We start from the raw sequence: 21049 nt of genomic DNA on the forward strand, positions 1-21049 counted from the left end.
ATTCTGGAGCCAAAACGTTTGACTTGCAAGGTGTTGGGGATCCAAGGTATGACTGTACTTTTGCGGTATTAAAAGTTATGGGATTTCAACAGGAAATTATAGGATATGCACTGGTGGGAAACGAAGCTATACAACCTTCCCCAAACTTTTGCAGACATGAACAATATTGAAAATTGGATTGTGTATGACTGCTCCAGTAGCATAATGAGCACAAATAATCATGAATACACGTAAGAAAGGTGTCTGTAGAGGCCTCTGGACTCTAGGCCAGGCTTGTCCAACTTCCAATAGACTGTGATCTACTCCTACTATAAAAAAAAACTGGCAGTGATCTATCTGCTGGATTGACCAGTTGTTTTTTTTTTAGGAAGTAAAAGTTGTTGAGCTTTCTTTGGGGAGGTCAAAGTTGTTTTCGCGGGGGAGAGGTCCCAAGATCTACTGTGATCTACCACAGGCACCCCACAATCTACCAATATATCGTGATCTACCTGTTGGCCATCCCTGCTCTAGGTCTTAGAATTAGATGCTTAGTCAGTGCACAAGTAGTGCAGACCTTTGGGGACAAACGTTGCTTAATAAAGTAACTCAACTTTTTGAGGACAAAAGAATTAGGTACACTCATGATTCTATTAATCCACTTTCGTAAGGGAGCTTGTTATGCCAGATAAACTTTTCAGCTTCCACCACCTGTGACCTGATTCTGAGCTTTCGAATAGCAGCTTAAGAAGAATCTTGGAAGGTTGCGGTGAGACAAACCATGTTTTAGCCAATGAGCAAAGTCCTGCACACAAGCTTTCTGGGAAAATAAGCAAGATATCCCACTAATGGGAAACAGTAGGGAATGAGAAGATTCAAAACTATGTTGGGGCGGTGGCGACGGGCCACGGAATCCCATTATATAAAGAGCAGTTCTGCATAAACACAATCAGGACCATGCTGTTAAATGACAACCTCAACCTAATCAGTGAACAGTTTAAGCATGTTTACATGGAAGTCTCACTGTATTCAGTGCAGTTTTAGCTAACTTCTAGCTAGCAGTTTCTTGTGAAGTCGGTGCTACTCATGCATGCATATTCTATTTTTTTAAAAAAATAATATTTATTAAAATTTTAGAGACAATAAAAGTTTACAAAATTTAAACATAAAAGATAAAAACAAAGAATAGCCATAGTAGAAAAAAGAAAGAAAAAGGGTACAAAAATACCAAAAACAAAACACAGAAAAAATAAAAATCAGTTTAAAAAAGAAGAAAAATCAGTATTTCATATCTTATAGTTCATTTACTTAATTCCTGACTTCCTCACACCTCCCCTTTTGTATTCCCATTTAAAATTCCTTTCAGCAAATCCTTACCCTCTATCATTTATCTTTACTCAGTATCTTAACCTGTTATAACTATGCATTTTCAACCATTGTCAATCCATATTTGCATATTCTTAATAGTCTTTTTGCCAATATCACTTATTTTCCATTCCAACATCATTTTAACATTAATTAATTTTACAGTATTTCTGCAAGTAGTCTTTAAATTTCTTCCAATCCTCTTCCACCGACTCTTCTCCCTGGTCAAGGATTCTGCCAGTCATTTCTGCCAGTTCCATGTAGTCCATCACATGCATGCATATTCTAAGCAGTGTCCGCACAACAACATCAAAATGCTGCCCCAAATTGCTTTCCCATTCAGGCTACATACATCATATGCAGTGAAACCCTTGTCAAATTCACTGAAGTCAGGCTCCAGTTTATGGTAGAGCTGACAAGATGGTGGAGAGACTCTATGCAACTAGTTTCCCCTTCCAAAGACCAGCACTGGTGTGCTATGAAATACTTGCTCTTTTTTAAAAAAGCAACAACCTGGCAAGGCTTTTCTCCAGTTTGGTCAGCTTCACCTGAGTACAGAGAAGGGAAACAGTAAAGGAAATGGCCCTGTCTCAGAAATCCTGTTGCAGAAAAGGAGGCGTAAGGGAGCCACACTTGCATCCAATAATTATGACCAAAGAGAGACTTCCATATAGGGGTTGAGAGGGAAAGTGGAGAAAGAGACACTCTCAAATGTGTATGACTGTATGGGAAAAGAGGTAGGCAGAGGATTAAAAATGCTCTTTATATAGGAAGTAGGCAGTTGGAATGTAATTGTAGCCCCACCTTCCTGCATGGTGAACTAAAACAAAGTCTGCAGATAAGCATTTCAAGAACTGCAGCCATACAAACAGTGATGCTCATGGCCTCTCCAGACGTCTTTTGTATTGTGCATTACTAATTATTTGTGCTCATTGACTGTGTTGGAGCAGTTATCCATGATCCTGCTTTCAATACTGTTTGTGCCTGCAAAAGATCTGGGGGCAGTCATGCTGTTTTGCTTCAAACAGTCCATGTCCTGTCCATGTCCCTGCTGAAATCCTTTTCATGCCGCAAATGTTCTGTTGCTGTTTCCCCCCACTTGTGTTGCACTGTGGTGTAATGGTGCCCCTTTAGACAGTAATAATCCAGTAACATTGAGGAAGCATCACTGAACAACTAATAAAGCGGGAAAATGAGTGGACGGTCCAGCATAAATCCATAAATCCACCACTGATGTACTATTATTGTGTCAATAACATTTTGTAGGATTCACCTGCTTTTTAAAAAATCACCAACTTGGGAGTCATAAGCATTTTAACAGACTCAAGTGAAATTAACCCTGGGACAGATTCTCCAACCAGCAGATACTGCCATTCTCTCTATAGTTTAGGACAGTGGTTTTCAACCAGTGTGCCGTGGAGTGTTTTGAACGATGGTCAGGGGTGCTGCAGGCAACACTAGCCTCTGTCCCTCCCTCCCTCCCTCCTTCCTTCCTTCCTTCCTTCCTTCCTCTGATGCCCTCTTGTGTCTCTGCCTCCCAAAGGCTTGCGGGGCTGTTTGTTGCAGCAGCCCTGGCTACAAGCTCCGCAGGCAAATGGTGCATCTCTCTTTAGGCAGGGGGACAGCTGAGAGACCAGGGACAGGACTCCCAAAGAGAGGGGCGAGGAGGCCTCCACAAAGGCGGGTCTTCGAAAAATGGTGAGGCTGCCAGCTCTGTAGGAAAGGGTGACATAAATGGGTTCCTGAGCCCCACAGGGGTGCCGCAAAAAAGGTTGAAAACCTCTGGTTGAAGAGCTGAATTCCACCTCCTGTCAATGGGGGTGAGGGCAGCTAAAATCTCTGAAAGATTCTTTTTTTTTTTTATTAAAGATTTTCTTGATTTGTAATGTCTCTCGTATTTTTCCCATGTAACATTTTTACAAATCAGTTTCATTTGTTGAGACATTAGGAAGAAAATGGGTGGAGGGGGGGGAGATGGGTGGGGGTGGGGGTGGGGTTGCTTAATGTATGTAGGGTTTGGTTGTCAGTGTTGCTTGTGCAGGTTCTCTGCTGTTCACTTGTGTTCCTTTGGTGGTGAGAGAGGTTGGGGTTGGCCTAGGGCAGGGGTCTGCAACCCGCGGCTCCGGAGCCACATGTGGCTCTTTTACACCTTTGCCGCGGCTCCGGGGTGGATACTAGCGAGGGGAGGAGGCGCATTGTGCGCCCCGACACTCCCCACTGTGGCGGGCGCTGTACTGGCTGTGACGTCGCATGGGGGCGGTGCGTGCGTTAGTCACGCACCATCCCGACGTCACCTTCCCGCCCGCTGTCAGATTGCAGCTCCGGAGATATATTTATTTTAAATGTCGCAATGGTTTTGCGGCTCCCAGTTTTTTTCCCCTTCGGAAACAGGTCCAAGTGGCTCTTTTTGTCTTAAAGGTTGCAGACCCCTGGCCTAGGGTGTGGTTGCTTGTTTGTGATTGGCTGTGGTGGTCTTTGTTTTCATGTGTGAGTGGTTTGGGTGGGTGTTTTGGATCAGGTATGCCATATTGATTTGTATGCTGTTGGTGGATTATTGTCATTGTCTTGTTGGGCTGTGTATGTGATAAAGGGGAGCCGTACTGGGGTGAAGGCGTCTTCTTCTGTTTGTCCCCATGTCAGTTTCAGTTTATTGGTTAATTTTTCTAGTAGGGCTGTTTCCCATAAGGAAAAGTTGGCTTTTCCAGATTGTGCTCCTGCTCCTGTGCTCTCAGAGTCTATCTCTGCACCAAAGAGGAGCAATTTAAGCACCTAATATCACAAGCAGAGGACCAGCAGACCCTGTTTTATGTAATCATGGCACAGCAGTTGCTTGACCTGGTGACACAACCTCTCACCCCTGTAAGCAGTGAATGGTTTTTTTTAATGCACTGTGGCATCCCCTCAAAGCCCAAGTCAGAATCAGGTGTTGTTGCTTTTTTCCTGTGAGGCAAAGATTATATACGATAAGGCAGTTGGATCATCAGGTTTGTCTATGCTAAAATTGAAGACAAGATACAACATGTACACGTGGGTGGGGAGGCCTGGATCAAGAACTGTTAAGATCATGCTGCAACATAAGCTAACAATGATGGTGTCAAGCTTATTTCACTATCTTATCAAACCGCAAGCTGGCTCTGCTTAAACATTTTCATGACAACTTTCCTTTCCCCTTTTCCACTGGGGAAAAGTGGATCTTTGGTTGTCTTAGCCCACATACATGCTAACCTGTTTCTAGCATTAAAAAGTGTTTCTCAATATGCAATCGTTCATGCTTATCCTCAACATGCTCCTTTCAATCTAGAGCAGTGGTTCCCAACCTTTTTTTGGCCATGCCCCCACCTAAGGTAAAGGGACCCCTGACCATTAGGTCCAGTCGTGACCGACTCTGGGGTTGCGGCCTTCATCTCGCTTTATTGGCTGAGGGAGCTGGCGTACAGCTTCCGGGTCATGTGGCCAGCATGACTAAGCTGCTTCTGGTGAACCAGAGCAGCACACAGAAACGCCGTTTACCTTCCCACTGGAGTGGTACCTATTTATCTACTTGCACTTTGATGTGCTTTCGAACTGCTAGTTTGGCAGGAGCAGGGACCCAGCAACAGGAGCTCACCCCGTCACAGGGATTCGAACCGCCGACCTTCTGATCAGCATGTCCTAGGCTCTGTGGTTTAACCCACAGAGCCACCTGCGTCCCAATGCCCCCACCTAAGCATCTCTAAAATCCTGATGCCTGCCCCCTCCCCCCATGACATATAATTCTTATTATTTAAAAAGTGAAGTCCTATTCACGCGGAGACAGCCTAAAAGGCCATTCACTGTTAATAACTCATTCTAGAATTTCCCCCATTAAAAATAAATTTGCCCCCCGCGGGACGTGTGCCCCACATTGGGAACCACGGATCTAGAGTGATTCTAGATCCTGCCATCCACAAGGGTGAGTGTAGTTACTTGATACAACTTGAAAAGGTTACTCACACCTTTTCCTCCCTGCACATGTTTCAGGTGAATGAAGGAGAAAGTGGTGACACACCCACCCACAAGATCACTGGGCAGGTGTGAATACGCCCGCCTCCCATTCTCTAGTGAACTGTCAGAGAAGCGGTCTCCTCAAAAAGCCACAATTTTTAAGAGTGCCCTGGCAATAGGGAATCATTGTTAAACTTCTCTGATAATTGTTGCTCTGTGGGGAATAGAGGTCCCCCAACAGCTGTTAGTACCCTTAACAAACTACAGTTTCCAGGATTATTTTGAGGAAGCCATGTGTGTTTAAAGTGCTATGAGACTGTTTCAAATGTATAGTGCAGACTGAGTCCTTGAAGAGTCTCTGGCAGAGTAGGCAGTGGATCAATTGTCTGACTCAGTATAAGGCAGCTTCATGTGTTCACCCTGACTTGTATGCTGAACATTCTCCAGGACGTGGTGAACCACAATGACTTAGTGGGCATTGAGAAGACCAGCTGCTATGAGAAAAAGAATAGCTCACAACTGCTCCATCATGCAGTCATCACTATGCTCTTCAATCTGAGCAGGCTGAAAGCAAAGAGTAAGGTTACTGTAACTTCCGTCATAGAGCTTCAGTATGCTCAGGACAACGTAGTGTGCGCACGCTCAGAGGATGACCTCCAAACCATCTAAAATATCTTTGCAGAAGCTTACGAAAAGCTTGGCCTATCACTCAACATCCAAAAAACCAAAGTGCTGTACCAACAAGTACAAACGAACCCCTCCGCAGCGCCACAAATCCAACTCAATGGTGTAACATTGGAAAATGTAGATCACTTCTCCTACCTAGGCAGTTATCTTTCCACAAGGGCCAACAATGATGCCGAAATCCAGCATCGCCTGAGCTCTGTGAGTGCGGCTTTTTCCTGATTGAAGTGCAGAGTGTTTGAGGACCGGGACATTTGCAGAGAAAGCAAAATGCTTGTTTACAAAGCTATTGTACTACCAACCTTACTATATGCTTGTGAAACATGGACCACTTATAAACACCATCTCCAACTTCTTGAAAGATTCCATCAACGGTGTCTCCGAACATTTTTACACATCACTTGGGAAGACAGGTGAACTAATACCAGTGTACTGGAAGAAGCAAAGGTCACCATTGTTGAAGCAATGATTCTTCAACATCAACTTCATTGGACTGGTCATGTTGTGTGGATGCCTGATTATTGTCTTCCAAAGCAACTACTCTATTTTGAACTTAAAAATGGAAAGCGTAATGCTGGTGGTCAACAAAAGAGGTTTAAAGACTGTCTCAAGGCAAATCTAAAAAAATGTAGCATAAACACTGATAACTGGGAAACACTGGCCTGCGAGCGCTCCAGTTGGAGAACAGCCTTTACCAAAGGAGTCATGGGCTTTGAAGACACTCAAACGCAGGTCGCGAGGGAGAAACATGCTAGGAGAAAGGCACGCTTGACAAATCCACACTGTGATCAACTCCTGCCCGGAAACCAATGTCCCCATTGTGGAAGGACGTTTGGACCCATAATTGGCCTCCACAGTCACTTATGGACTCACTGTTAAAACTGTGTTTATGAAAGACAATCTTACTCGGCTACGAGTGATCGCCAAAGAAAGAAGAAGAATGTAAAAACAAGTGTGTGAATCATCCTTTTTTTTCTAGCTCCAACAAAGGCTGTAGTCAAAGATTTTCTGAAAATCTCAGTGATTACTATCAAATTGATATTGGCTGGACAAATAAAGAAATAATATAGCAAAATTATTTCTGGACTGCAGATGGGATATTGTGTGCTTGACTATTCCTCCATGGGAATGGGGAAGAAATAATCAAAGGTTAAAAACAAACACACACTAGAAGCCATCTTCTTGACTTCTAAATTTCTGTTTTGGGGTATTATTTTAAAAGTGGAGGAGAATTCAGTCATGTAATTCCCCACGTGTTATCTGCTACTGATGGGCTGGGTTTTTATTTTTTCTTATCTATAATCTGAACTTTGTTTGGCTTTCTTCTTTATTTGGTAACTGGTTTTTAACATTTTGTATGAATTGCTGTGAATCATTCAAATTGATGTGTACTGTATTGTGAAGGAAAAATGACCCCCCCCCCAAAGAGGAAACGTGGAGGTGCTCTGCAAAGTACGGGGGGGGGCGTTCAATAATGATAGGTTCAAATATTTTAAGACAAGTCCTTTGCACTGGGCCCTAGATTTCCTGGCCACCCTTTCTTAAACATGAAAAAAGTTTTTGAAAACAACAACTTTGCATTCAAGGCAGTGATCATGCTGCAAAGTGCGAGCCACTCACCGTCTTAATTTGCTCAGAGATCTAAATTTGCATCCATTCATACACATTAGCATTTGCAAAGTCTATGCAAATCTGCATCATGAGCCTGTTCCGAGAGTCCTTTTAAAGACCTAGCAACGCCCTTACTTACGTAGTACTGTAGCATAAAGCTGCGGCGATTGAAAGGAAGCAGTATCGAGCTTTATTTTGTTTTTACCTGCTTGCTGTGCTTGTTTTAAACTGCGCAGCTCCTTGCTAAGCCCTATACATGGAGAACAGTATACCAGAAGTACAGTTCCCACTTCACAATCCCTCCCCCCAAAAAGGTGGTTAGAAGCTACACTTTAGAAATAAACGCTGCGGTTTGATTCCCCCGTCCCAGAACTTTGGCGGGGCGTTGCTGTTGCCGGAACTGCAACAACTTCGCTCCGAGCCGCAGCCGCTCGCTTTGGGGCTCGTCCGCCCACGTGAGATCCTACCTGGGGGAGCGAGCCCCGTCGAGCAAAGGGGGGGGGGCTCGCTCCCGCGGAAACGCGCCGCGTGCCTGCGTAAAACAAGTGCCTCGCTTTCCCGGTGCCAGATGTGGAAGGCCGATGCGCACGCCGCGTGCGTAAAAACCTTTATTTCCTAACCTAACCCCACCCCCAGGGTCCGAGCGTTGTTGGGGGGACACAGAGCCTGGATCGGCGGGGGAAGCAAGCGGCGGACCCACGCAGCCGGCGAGGCTGGCTTTTCCTGTGGCTTGACTTGGGACACTTCTCCCAGTTGGGCGAGGGAGTGCAACGCGCCGAGCTCCGCCCCTTTGCGCGAACTCCCGCTGCCGCCTGCTCGGCTAAGCCGCCGCTCAGAAGCCTTGCGCTTGGTGGCGAGGCGGGCGGGCGGGCGAGCGAGCGAGCACATCCCCGAGGGAAGCGGCCAGGTCGGAGCCCGGGGTCGCCGGGCCGCTCTCCTGCCCTCTCTCCGCGTATGGCTCTCGGCAAGTAAGCGCGCTCGCTCCTCCCTCCTTCCCGGGATCGCCCGGGCTATCATGCGCGCCTCTCGGTGGGCTCTCCAGGGCAGCTCGCCGGCCAAGTAATCGGTCCCTCCGCGGCGCGCTCGGCTGCCCCTTCCTTTTTAATGCGCGGCTCTTTCGGCCGGCCGCCTCTCCCGCCGCCGCTGCCCAGCCCGCCGGCTCCCTGGCTCTGCCCCCCGTGACGGAGATGCGCGCGGCGGGGTGGTTCAAGCGGCGGGCGGCGGAGGCGGCTGCCGCCCGGCTGCTGGTGTGGCTCCTCTTGGGCGCCTGGGCTGTGGAGCTGCGCTGCGCCCTGGCCGACTTCACGCTGGAGAACGAGGTGCACTCGAGCTTCATCCACCGGAGGCTCCGCAGCCAGGAGCGCCGGGAGATGCAGCGGGAGATCCTCTCCATCCTGGGCTTGCCCCACCGGCCGAGGCCCCATCTGCACGGCAAGCACAACTCGGCGCCCATGTTCATGCTGGACCTCTACAATGCCATGTCGGTGGAGGAGGAGGGCGCCGGAGCCAGCGACGGCGGAGAGGGCTACTCGTACCCTTACAAGCCCATCTTCAGCACCCAGGGGCCGCCCCTGGCCAGCCTGCAGGACAGCAACTTCCTCACCGAGGCCGACATGGTCATGAGCTTCGTCAACATGGGTGAGTCTCTTGGCTGGCAGGGAGAGGGAGAAGGGGCTTGGGGAACACTTGGGAGATGGAAGGACACTTCCTCGTGTGGCCTCCGGGAAGCCAGGAGGAACCTGTGGGATGGTGAGGCCAAGCGGCTGGCACTGGCAATGCAAGGGCATAGCAGCCCAGGCCTGGCATCCTGGGCAGTTCCTGTGGCATCCATGAGCCACCCTGTAGGGCCTGTTTGGGCAGACACCTGCGGCAGGCAGGAGCCATTTCCCCCAATGCCGCCCCCCCCCCCAATAGTGGTACTCCAGGGCATTGTGGGAAATTGCAGTGACCCAGAGGGATGACCCCCCCATGAGAGGACATCTATCTCTTCAGACATGGAGCTAATCTTTTTTTAAAAAACAACAACAACCCCGCTTGAACTGACCTGGAACTATTTATTACTATCTCTTCAGTGTTTGTCCTGGCTTAAGATGCTGCCTCTTCACCCAGAAGTATTAGACTGGGCTTTAAAAATATTAAATCTCCACTTAAGCAGCTTTTGAGGAACCCTCTAGTTACCCATATGAGACAGCTGTTAAAGGAAGGGTTTAGTGCAGCACTTCTGAAGTGTTTTGATCTCCACCCCCAAAAAAGTTTATTTTAATTTCTGGGATTCCCCCATCCTTGCACCAACCATCAGGACAGCAGTCCTTGGTGTGCCATTCTTGTGTGCCTGCAGCCTGCTTGGGGTTCTTACCCAACACTGGCATTTGAAAAGGCGGTGGTGTTTGAAAAGTAGGTTTATGATGCCTCTCAAATCTGCAAGCAGGGAAACATAACAAATTAGTGAGTCTTTGCTAACTGGGTTGGATGATGGAGCAAGTGGAGGAACTGCTATCCTCACAAATCCAATGTGAATCAGTTATGATCCCCTTCTAAGGGACATTCGCCCTACCAGTGTGTCTAGAATGCTGAGAGAAGGATGGGTCCCTCCTCAGGATCCTGTCCCTCCTTATAACTTTCTATCCCTCCTAGGGCTAGGTGATCCATACTCAACAAGGGTGGTGGTGTCCCACATCGCGAGAGCCATTAATTTAACATGTAACCTGTCAGTGCCGAGTGATCTTCAGATATGTGCTTTTGCTTATTACTGAGTGTTTCTAGGATAGCCACCTGAAATACTTTTCCAAGGCCAAAGGTTTGGGCCATCAGCTGTCTTCAGCCCTTTCCCTGCAAAGAGAGCACTCATAGATTCACTTTAAGGCTGCAATCGTATGCACACTAACTTGGGAGTGAGTGGTGCTTGAATGCATAGGACAAAGATGCATGGCAAACCATGGCATATTCAAAAGGCAGATTAACCACTGAGTAGCAAATAGAGCCCTTTGGGTTCCATGCTTGCAACAGCCAACGTGGATTGCAAGCATCAACTGAAACCTTCACCAATGAGTACGGATTTTTAAAAGATGAGGAAATTGCATCATTTTACTGTGTACAAGTGCTTAGAGCCTGGAGGTTACAGAATCTTGTGTATGGGCCCCTAATTATACTTTAATGTACATGTTTTGGTACCCAGTTCACAGTAGGGGTGGGGTACTTGTCTAGCTCTTTAAAAATTAAGTAAAACAGGGAGGGGTATGGTGCTGCTATGGGGTAATTTAACCTAGAATAAAGACCTTTGTGACTAATTTAGGATTGTGAGAATAATTCCATATGCATGTGCTGAAAGAGTAATAATTTCTTTTCTTTTACTATGGAAGTACTGTATGGACAAAGTGTTCTTGTGGAAAACAGCTCTGTATCAAGAAGTCTTCAGAACTAGCTATAAAAGGTGGTTCTCAGTTGTAGTTGCAACTGTGATGATTGATTATGTGGTGTTGTTAATTGTGGATTAATTAATCTCAATTAGTGTCATCTTGTAAATTCACTTGGGAGCTGGCTCAGAGACATTTGCTGTGGCGACTTAGAACTCCTTGCTTCACCTCCCAATCTTGTTTTGTTGTCTTTGCTGCTGCCTGAACAGGAATGCCATGATGTCCATCTTTATTTCTTCGCTTTAGCAGTGTTTGACTGCATTTTGCCGTGAGGCTAGTTCAGACTTGGGAACCTGAACTGCAGCAGGCCACAGACTGCAACGTATAACAGATGAAGGGGCTTAAACCACCTTTGAATAACTGCAACATTGCTGGCGCTGCTGTAAATGGAGAAGTACTGGTGGGAAAGGAGACACACAGAGGCAGTATTTAAGTTTCTCCAAAGAGCCAGTTTTTGTAGGATTGCTTGTGGGGTTTCAGTTCTTTTTCAGGCTGCAGTCCCCAAACCCTTTACTTTAGAGGGATCCTATTTAGACCAGTGGGAGAACTCTGCAGTAAGTGGGTTGTGATCTTAATGACCTCAAGAAACGTTCTCTAGTAAATCCTCATTTGCTGCTCTTTCTAATGAGCTAGCCTGGGTTGCCAGCCCGTGCTCTTTTGGTGAGCACATGTGGATGGGTTTATGCAAATTAAATGGAAGTTGTCACTTTTCGGCTTGCGGTTGGCTGAGCCTTTTTAATGGGATGTGGTCCTCCAATGGGGATTTCTCTTTGTGTGCTATGGGTCAGAATAAACTGGCTGGATTTGAGTAGAACACTCTCAGGGGCAAGCTGTCTATTTAAAATATATAATTATAGGCACCAGTTTTGCTGTATCTGTTTTTAGCCTGTGTCACATGCATCTGTGAAACCACCACATGTACAGATTGCAACTCTGTGAATCCAGACCAAATCCAAACAGAAGTTCAGAACAGCCAAGAGCTTTAAACGCAGCCCCCGGCTCCCCCCACTGCCCTCTACTCTGCAGCTCACATTTTAAACAAGAAGGGACTCCCTGGGAATTGGAAGGGACACACCCTTTGAATATGAAATGATAATCTGACTCATGTTTGTTGTTGTGTTTATGCGCTCTTTTGCTTAAGATTTCATGATTGCCCAAATGACCACAAAGTAAGACTGTTGATGATAAAATGATGGTTTTGGAAGAGTCTTGTGAATAGTCTGCTGGGAGATAAAAGGCTAAAGAGGTGCCACTTCTAAGTAGACCTGGGTTGGGGGTGTCAAATCGCCACCCCCAGGCGTCTTCAGGACTTTTCTGAGGTCATACCTCTTATCTCCAGGCCAGATCCTTCAGTAACCCTGCTCTGTATTGCCTAGGTAGAATGTTTCCTTTAACTGCGATGATGCTGGCTTGGATCAATGGCAGCAAGATGGGTGTGGGTGTATGCACTATACAAAAGTTAGAGGCACGCCCACTTTTGCCTCTGGTCCTGCTCATCACTTGAATGTGGCCCCCAGAAGGTTGTCTATGATAGTATGTGGCTCTTGGGCTGACAAGGGTTCTGCACCTCTGCTTTAGACATTGTCGCTGAACCCGTATGGAACTCCATTGTTGGGAATCCTTTGTAAAACTTGGGTTTGGTAAGGAAAAACCCCATACTGAGCTGAGCGTCTGAACCAAGATTATTCTTCTCTGTACAGAAATCAAGTATGCTAGTAAAAGAGAATTGCCAGGAGCTTGCCATTTTATGTATGTCATCGTTTGTACACTGGGTGATATACATCTGATCCTTGTAATCGTTCCACCCCCTCTTTGATGCAGAAAGATCATGGCAACTGGGTGCATGCACACTGGCGACCATGTGAACCTGCACACAGTTGTTTACAAACATTGTGTGTGTGTGTAGATACATGCGCATAAACACAGAGAGAGCCAAAATGTTCAGGCACACTTTCTAAATCTAGGAAAACCAGGACGAACTTATAAACAGTGAAACTCAATTCATAGAATCATAGGATAGCTCAGTCTGCAGAGCATGAGACTTTAATCTCAAACCAATCCTGTGCAGGCTTTCTCTGAACTAAAACGCTTCTGTGTTCAGAGGAAAGTGGTCCCACATAAGTGAGCAAAGGATTGCAAGACTTAGAGCTGCTTTGCATATACACATCCGTCCCTTGGTGGCTGCAGCAGCGTCAAGCAAGGACTTGTTTGTGTCATTGTTGAACACCACAGATAGAACTGTAGTATTTCATTCAATCAATTCCTTGCTTTTCCATGGAACTGCTCAGCTGTATCAGATGGTGAGCAATCAAGAGATGCAAATGAATGAATGAAATAGCTCACATTTTCCATTGTTTATCTCAGGGGTGGGGAACCTCTTTCAGCCCAAGAGGCACATTCCATCCTGGGCAGCCTTTCAGGGGCCACATACAAGTGGTGGGTGTGGCCAGAGGTAAAGTGGGCATAACAACAGGTGTGACTCTTACCTTTGTAATGGTAGGCTATTTTCCAGCATGTGAAAGTCAGAGATTTCTGCATGCACATACACCGCTCCCCGCCCCTCAATTCTCGGTCTTACACCTAGGCAAGTAGAGGCATTACTGCAGTTCAAGTATATATCCCATCCTAGGAGGGTCACTTGAGGAGGTTTCAGGGCAGCAACAGTGTGATGTGAATTGTAGAGTTGGAATAGCCCATTAGCATCATCTAGTCCAGTGTTTCCCAACCGGTGTTCCGCGGCACACTAGTGTGCCGTGAGACACCGGCTGGTGTGCCGTGGGAGGAAGGTGGGCGAGTCGGGCGGTGAGAGGCGGCGGCGGCGGCGAGGATCCGCGTCGAGCCGGGGGCGGCTCCGCGGTGGTGGTGCCGAGCGGCGGGGCAGCGCGCGCAAAAGGGAGGAGCGCGAGACAGCGGAGGAGGAGGAGGCCGGCATGTCCGGGCAGCAGCAGCAACAACAGCAGCAGCAACTCCCGCCGCCGCCCCCTCCTCCGCCCGCTATCGCCGCCGCCGCCTCAGCTGCCCTCGCTCTGCTGCCTCCTCCCACCCCGGCAAGGGGGAGGGAAAAAACTTTCGCTTTTGTGCGTCCCTCCCGGCGTGACGCTGCGCGCTGACGTCACGGGGCGGGGCTTTAATGGTGGTGTGCCGCGAGATTTTTTTCCGGCTAACAGGTGTGCCGTTGCCCAAAAACGTTTGGGAAACACTGATCTAGTCCATCTCTCTGCAATGCAGGAATCTTTTGCCCAACACTGGGCTCAAACCCACGACCCTGAGATTTAAGAGTCTCATGCTCTACTGACCGAGCTATCCCAGCAGTTAAGTGTGCAGCTTGAGGAGAGGGGAGCTTAGATAAAGGTTATATAAAAATAAGAACATAAGGAGAGCCTTGCTGGATCAATCCCTTTCCCAATAACCTTTAACATGAAATTTGTTCTTTTACTGCCCATTCACACAGTTTGGAAATATCATTTTGGAGCTCATTGCAATCCATCTTTCTTTTAAACTACTTTGAATAAATTTGTATCAACAGCAAACTTTGCTACCTCTCTGCTCACCCCTTAACTCTAGATCATTTATGAACAAGTTAAAAAGCACAGGTCCTAATACCAGTCCTTGGGAGGGGGAGGGGTGAGTTCACTTTCCAAATCTCTCCAGCAGAAGTAGATAAACACAGGTGGCAGTTCCAGAGAAACAGCATGCATTATTTGTTTCCTAAAAAGCTAGCTGACTTTCCACAAATGTCTTAGAATCCTCATCCATTATCTCTATGTAAGCAAAAGCTACAGGAGTCTTGTGTTACAGTTTCAAATATTTTAACAAACCATTTCATTTGAGAGTTTTAAGCAATATCACAAAAATAGTAGCCCAGAGAAAAGTGTAAAGCTTCATTTGAAATGCTGAACAGAAAGCTCTTCTTTGTCAGGTCCTGTTTAGGAAGAAATCACAGCTTACATAAAAGCAGATGACATGCTTCTACACTGTGCAGGTTGATGGGTTGAAGTTAAGATAATTGCATGTACAGTGGTACCTTGACTTAAGAACTTAATTCGTTCTGGAGGTCCGTTCTTAACCTGAAACTATTCTTAACCTGACGTACCACTTTAGCTAATGGGGCCTCCTGCTGCTGCCGTGCTGCCGGAGCACGATTTCTGTTCTCATCCTGAAGCAAAGTTCTTAACCTGAGGTACTATTTCTGGGATAGCGGAGTCTGTAACCTGAAGCGTATGTAACCCGAGGTACCACTGTAGTTAAATATTATTATAACCTGAAGCGTCTGTAGCCTGAAGCGTATGTAACCCGACGTACCACTGTATTATATTGGGTCCAAACCCAACCCCTTCTTGGGCCAGCATATGCAATCAACTGGGTTTCTGTGCCCCATCTTGAGCTGCTTAAGGTTCGATGAAGGGGCTGAGCACCTTTGTGTTGAAAAAAAAATCCCTGCACATAGAAAAATACCATATCAGGGAGAAGGCAGTTTGCTTTATGGCAGAGCACCCAGTCGCTCCCCTGCTGCCTGCTCATTGTAGAGACCAGTCTAATGCTATACTGCAGGAGATGCTCTTCAAGAAATCATGGTGCTGTTATAGTTCTATTGTGTTTGCCTTCTGTTAGCATGGTCTGTCATTAGTAAGATGATAGGCAAGATCCAATCGTTTTAACATAGACAGGTGGAACTATTAGCAACAAGGCACTTCTGAGAGTTTTGTCTGTATGGTTTTGTTCCCCTGTCAACAGTGCATGCCAGGACGAGTTTAAGAAAGGACATAGATCCATAATAGCTTTCTTCATCCTTGTGCACACCTTTCATCCCATTGTAGTCTCAGTTCTTTCATCTCCATGGGACAAAGGCCAGCTTGTTTATAGACTTCTTAATGAATTAGACTAGTTGCTAGCCAGCCTATATAGCGAAGCACAGCACCTGCTTTCAGACATACAGATTTCTATTGACAGTGGAAATTAGAAGAGCTTTTGTGAGGTGGTGTCCCCCCCTTTAAACTGAAGGGTTTCTATAGCGATCTTTTAAAATTGCAGCCTGTATTAAACTGTGTGCCTTGGTTTTGTAAGAGATACTCTTGTGGGCATTGTATTTCCCAGGTAGGGTTTTGTTACATACGTCAAACTAGCGCAGCAAGTGCCATAATGCCAGAATGTGCATTGCAGCAGAGAAGTGTCATAGCACTATGGAAGCCTTTGCAGCTCCTTTTCCTTTTTTCAAGTAAGTTAAGTACAGAACATAAATAAAATAAATGCAGCCCTCAATAATTGCAACATATTGGTACCCCTTTGCATGCCTGGTCATCGGGAGAAGGAGTTTTTCAAGGAGGTGCTAGGTGGGCAAGCTTTGCAAGGATGGCGGAAGATCTAAAAGATTTTGCATTTGGAACAAATGATCCTTTATGAGAAGACAGAGTGGCTTTGTAACTTGCAAGGAAGCACCGAAAGATGGAGAACCAGCAAACGACACTTATTCTTTTCTTTTTGTGCTCAATACAGTAAAGTGTAGTTGGGGAATGTGTGAGGAGCTGTGTGTCCTCCGATGCATAGACAGCCACAGAGGTGATGCATGACTTTCCCCTCCATTCGTTACACTGGAATTGCAGAGAGAGAAAGTGCAATGGTCATATGCTTCCTTGCAATGTGCAAAGCCACCTTGAAAACAAACTTTAGTTATTATGGAAACCACAACAGTTTACTTGTCGTGACTCACACTGGAGAACCTGGGCTTTTAGCTTGAGGTAGGTATTGAAACTTCACTCTTAAAGAAATCCTGTCCTACTGAGTGACAGTTCCCATAATCTGCAGATCATTGTTTAGTGCGCACAATTCTCCGAACTGCCATCATAAGGGCAAAGGAAACGGGAAATACCGGTGTGCATTGATCTTTGCTATTCTTTTCCCTAATATGGCAGTTACGGATGCAAGTCTCTAGCACTAGCGTGCCAGCAAAACAGTGCAAGTTGGGTTTATGGGAGTATAGACCCTGCCTGCTCTGCCAGTAACACCAGAGCGCTGCATGGCTGCAGCAGCTAACAGCTCTTTTTCCAGCCCCTTTAAAACAGATGTGGAGTTGAAAAACAGCAGTGATTTGACAAACCACGCAGAAGAAGGCTTTCCAAAGGTGTGGAACCACCACTGACAAGACACTGATCCTTTAGGAGGGAGGGTACATTAACTGAAGGGGGAACGGGTTCTTTTTCCGGGCAGGGGAGTTGTTGATGTTTGAAGTTGAGAACCCATCTGTTACACTGTTTGCAGCCCTGGGCAAGTTTCCACCTTGCTGAATATTTGTAAGCCTATCAAATGCCTTTGAGAAGCTTACAAGCAGGTATGAAGTCAACAGCCCTTCCCTGTTCATGATGGAAATGTTGGCTGTTAGAGGCACCAATTGCTCTGGATTCCCGAGGGCAGCTGGGACATAGAGCAGAGGAAGCCACCTTATATTGAGTCAGACCAGAGGTCTGTCTATCTATGTATTGTTTACATGGATTGGCAGCAGCTCTTCCCACCCTTACCTGAAGATGGCAGGGATTGAACTTGGACCTTCTGTGTGCAAAGCAGATGCCTTACCCCTGAACGGTGCTCCTTACCCAAAGCTGATGGACGGTCAAATCAGTTTTAAGTTTGTGGTGTAATATGCTCTTAGTATGGTGATTCCTTATTCCTGCTTCCTCTCTTCTCTTGTTCCTTTTCCTTGGTTTTTCCTATCTGGCTCTCTGCTTGTTGTTGTCCCTCCTCTTTTCCACACTCGCATATGCCAGATAAAGCATATTCCAACATGCATTTGAAGTACATTACTTCCCCAAAAGAATCCTATATGTAGTTTCCCCCCTGACAGAGCTACCATTTCCAGAACTCTTTAAAAACTACAGTTCCCAGCAGCCTTTGGGGGAAGCCATGCCCTTTAAACATGCATGGAATATGCTTTAAATGTGTAGTGTGGAGCTGTCCTCCCTTCCTTTCCTCTGGCTCCCTTCTTGGGGGCTGAGACCCACACTCCATTGTTGTCCTGTGCTGGGCTGAGCAGCGCTGCATCCTCAGGGATCCTTTCCTTTTCAACTGGCTCACCTTCCAGCCAGACTGCCAACACCACTGCATACTGGAGACGACTCCTTCCTGAACTCTCATCACAGTAGCTTAGCCCGAGAGAAGCTCGGCATAAGCTCCCCCACCACACCCTGATGTTGTAGCAGCTGGGATTGGGGGATTGGAACCTGGCTCTGTAACTATTGCACCATACTGCTGCTGCTTTTCCTCAGGTGTGCCGCTTGGGAGCTGTGGTAAGTCTAATGGGAAGTAGGGAAGTGAACACCATTACAATCACCTGTTCCTTTTGGCTTAGTTAAAAGCAGCAGGCAAGGGCTTGGCAGTTGCCCAGCCACCACCAAAGGACTCCCTCCCTCAGAATAGGGCCCCCAGGCCAACTTCCAAGATTGATGGTTTCCCCAGATCAATAGGTAAGTGAAACCCCAGTATTCAAGGAGAGAACAATACCACCTCGCCTCCCTCAGACATGCAAAATAACCTGAGGGGTGTGTGGAGATACTTGCCTTCTGCTTTAGAGGATTGCATTTGAAACACAGCCATCCCAGGGTGAAACTCATTGTCTTTCTGTTGCAAATTGAGGAAGGACCTCGCCCTTTAAAACAGGGGTCAGCAACCTTTTTCAGCCGTGTGTCCCTCAGACCATGTGGTGGGCCGGACTATATTTTGGAGAGAAAAAATGAACGAATGAACGAATTCCTATGCCCCACAAATAACCCTGAGATGCATTTTAAATAAAAGGACACATTCTACTCATGTAATAACACGCTGATTCTTGGACCGTCCGCAGGCCAGATTGAGAAGACGATTGGGCCGCATCCGGCCCCCGGGCCTTAAGTTGCCTACCCCTGCTTTAAAATGAAGAATAAATCTTGGCTGCTGCTAATGAGAATCAAAAGGCAGGTTGTTGTTTGTTTGTTTTCAAATATATTTTGTTAAGGTTTTTGGATGTCAATTTAAGATGGCTTTAGAGGAGGATTAGGCTGTGAACGGCTCCTGGTCACCAGTCATGATGTATGCTATCTCCAGGATCAGTGAGCCTTTGAATTCCACTCACTGGGGAACAACGCCTTCAGAGTGCTGTTGCTCTCAAGTCCTACTTAGCAGGGTGTCTGGTTAGCTGCTGTGGGAATCTGGGTTGCTGGACTGGATAAGGCTCTGGCCTGGTCTAGTTCAGCACCTGGTTCTCGCAGTGCTGTGGGAAACCCGCAAACAGGACCTGAACACAGCAACACTCTCCCCACTTGTGGCACCCAGCAACTGGGAGCGACACTCACAATCCTTATGCCTGCCCCACACTAACTGATGGAGACTGTTTTGTGCTTGGTGACGTAAGGTGCAGGAAGGACGGGGCATAGCCAAGTAGCAAGGGATGTGTTTTAGGTAGCTCAGTGCACCTCGTTTGCATGCAACAGCCTCCTGGCATGTCCAGCAAGAGCTGGGAGGGACTCCTGGTCTGAAATTGTAGCTAGCCACTGGTACCAGTTGCAGATAGGTAGCCGTGCTGGTCTGCCATAGTCAAAATAAAAAAATTCCTTCCAGTAGCACCTTAAAGACCAACTAAGTTAGTTCTTGGTATGAGCTTTCGTATGCATGCACACTTCTTCAATGAGGAATTTCAGAAATAGACTGGAAAGAGAAGCTGCTGAATTGCAACTCATTACCAAACTTAAAACCATGGAGAGACCTGGTCTGAACAAAGACATTGGATTCTTATCTCATTATACATGACTAAGCCATTCCTCACCTTCTCACCCCTTGCCTTTTCCTGTAAGACCTATTACAGTCGTTAAGAGTCGTCAACAGGCTCATCTCAGCTATCTGCCAATCTCCCATTCCCACCACCCTTCTGAGTAATACCCCTCCCCACCTTCTCACTATATAGAAGGATCTGGCAACTTCTGTTTCAGTGTATCTGAAGAAGTGTGCATGCACACGAAAGCTCATACCAAGAACTAACTTAGTTGGTCTTTAAGGTGCTACTGGAAGGAATTTTTTTATTTTGACTAGCCACTGGTAGTTCGTGTTGACAGTACTGATCTAGTTAGACCAATGGTTTGACTTGGTTTCCTCTGCACATTTTCCCAGACTTGTGTGAGGCTTTGCACATGCCCTAGCCCCTTGTCTGTTTATAGTGGTGGTGTTAGGGAAGATACTTTGTTTGCACTTGTTATTTGGGCATATAAAGCCATGAATGGCTTGGGAACCAGGTAACTGAAAGAGCACATGCCCCAGTATCGGCCATCTTGGACACTACGATTGGCAGACGAGGCCTTGTTGGTAGTGATGCCACCACGGGTTGCTTGGCTGGTGTTGACCTGTGACAGTCCCTTTCTGGTGGTGGCTCCCTTTTTGTGGAATGCCCTCGCTCTCTGGTGAGGTGTATCTTGCTTTCAGAAGCAGTTTGAAAGCTTTCCTGTTTATATGCATTTGATGGCTGAAGGATACTGTTCCTGACAACCCTGAGACCACAAGATGAGAGAATGCTTTTAATTGTTTTTAGAATGTCTCAATGATAACTGCTTCTGGTGTTTTTAACTGCATTTGTTTTTAGAATGCTCCATGATCCCAGAATGGTGATATCCAAATTGGATATATTTCTGTTTCAGAGAACTGTTTCCGTATTGATTTCTCTGTGGACCTGCTACAAGTGCTTTATAGGTTTCAGAGTATTTTAAGGTATGTGCTGAGCTCATAGGAAACACTGGTCCAGTCTGTTGGGGACTGTTACCTCATGTGAACTCAGAGGCACCCCTTCCACCCTGATCACAGGAGATCAGGAATCCAGCTGTATTTCTGAGATGTTTGTCCATGATTACTTATCTCATTGATAAATCCCTTCGGGATTCCTTGGAACAAGGTTTGAAAAGCACCTCTCTAGGCTACAAAGGAGTCCATGCTGCTTCTCAGCAGGGTTCTGTGTGATGCTTGGAAACACAGCTGGACCTTTCAGTAGTGAGAAGTGCAGATTTAACTCAAAGGTGGCCAAGTGATTT

The 21049-nt window shown here is 46.6% G+C and overlaps 1 protein-coding gene across 2 annotated transcripts in view; it reads left to right on the forward strand.

Annotated features, from left to right (window-relative positions):
- Positions 1–8156: 8156 nt before the first annotated feature.
- Positions 8157–21049, forward strand: part of BMP7 (bone morphogenetic protein 7) — an 83013-nt gene continuing 70120 nt past the window's right edge. Inside the window, exon 1 of one of the 2 annotated variants that reach the window (XM_083508169.1) lies at positions 8157–9237. In XM_083508169.1, the coding sequence (XP_083364295.1) occupies positions 8787–9237 (451 nt within the window). In that variant the 5' untranslated portion in view covers positions 8157–8786. The remainder of the gene's footprint in view (positions 9238–21049) is intronic. The other variant, XM_083508168.1, reaches the window with a different exon arrangement.

This window comes from Podarcis liolepis (genome assembly GCF_965112155.1).
Source record: "Podarcis liolepis genome assembly, chromosome: 6".
In the NCBI taxonomy this organism is placed as follows: Eukaryota; Metazoa; Chordata; class Lepidosauria; order Squamata; family Lacertidae; genus Podarcis; species Podarcis liolepis.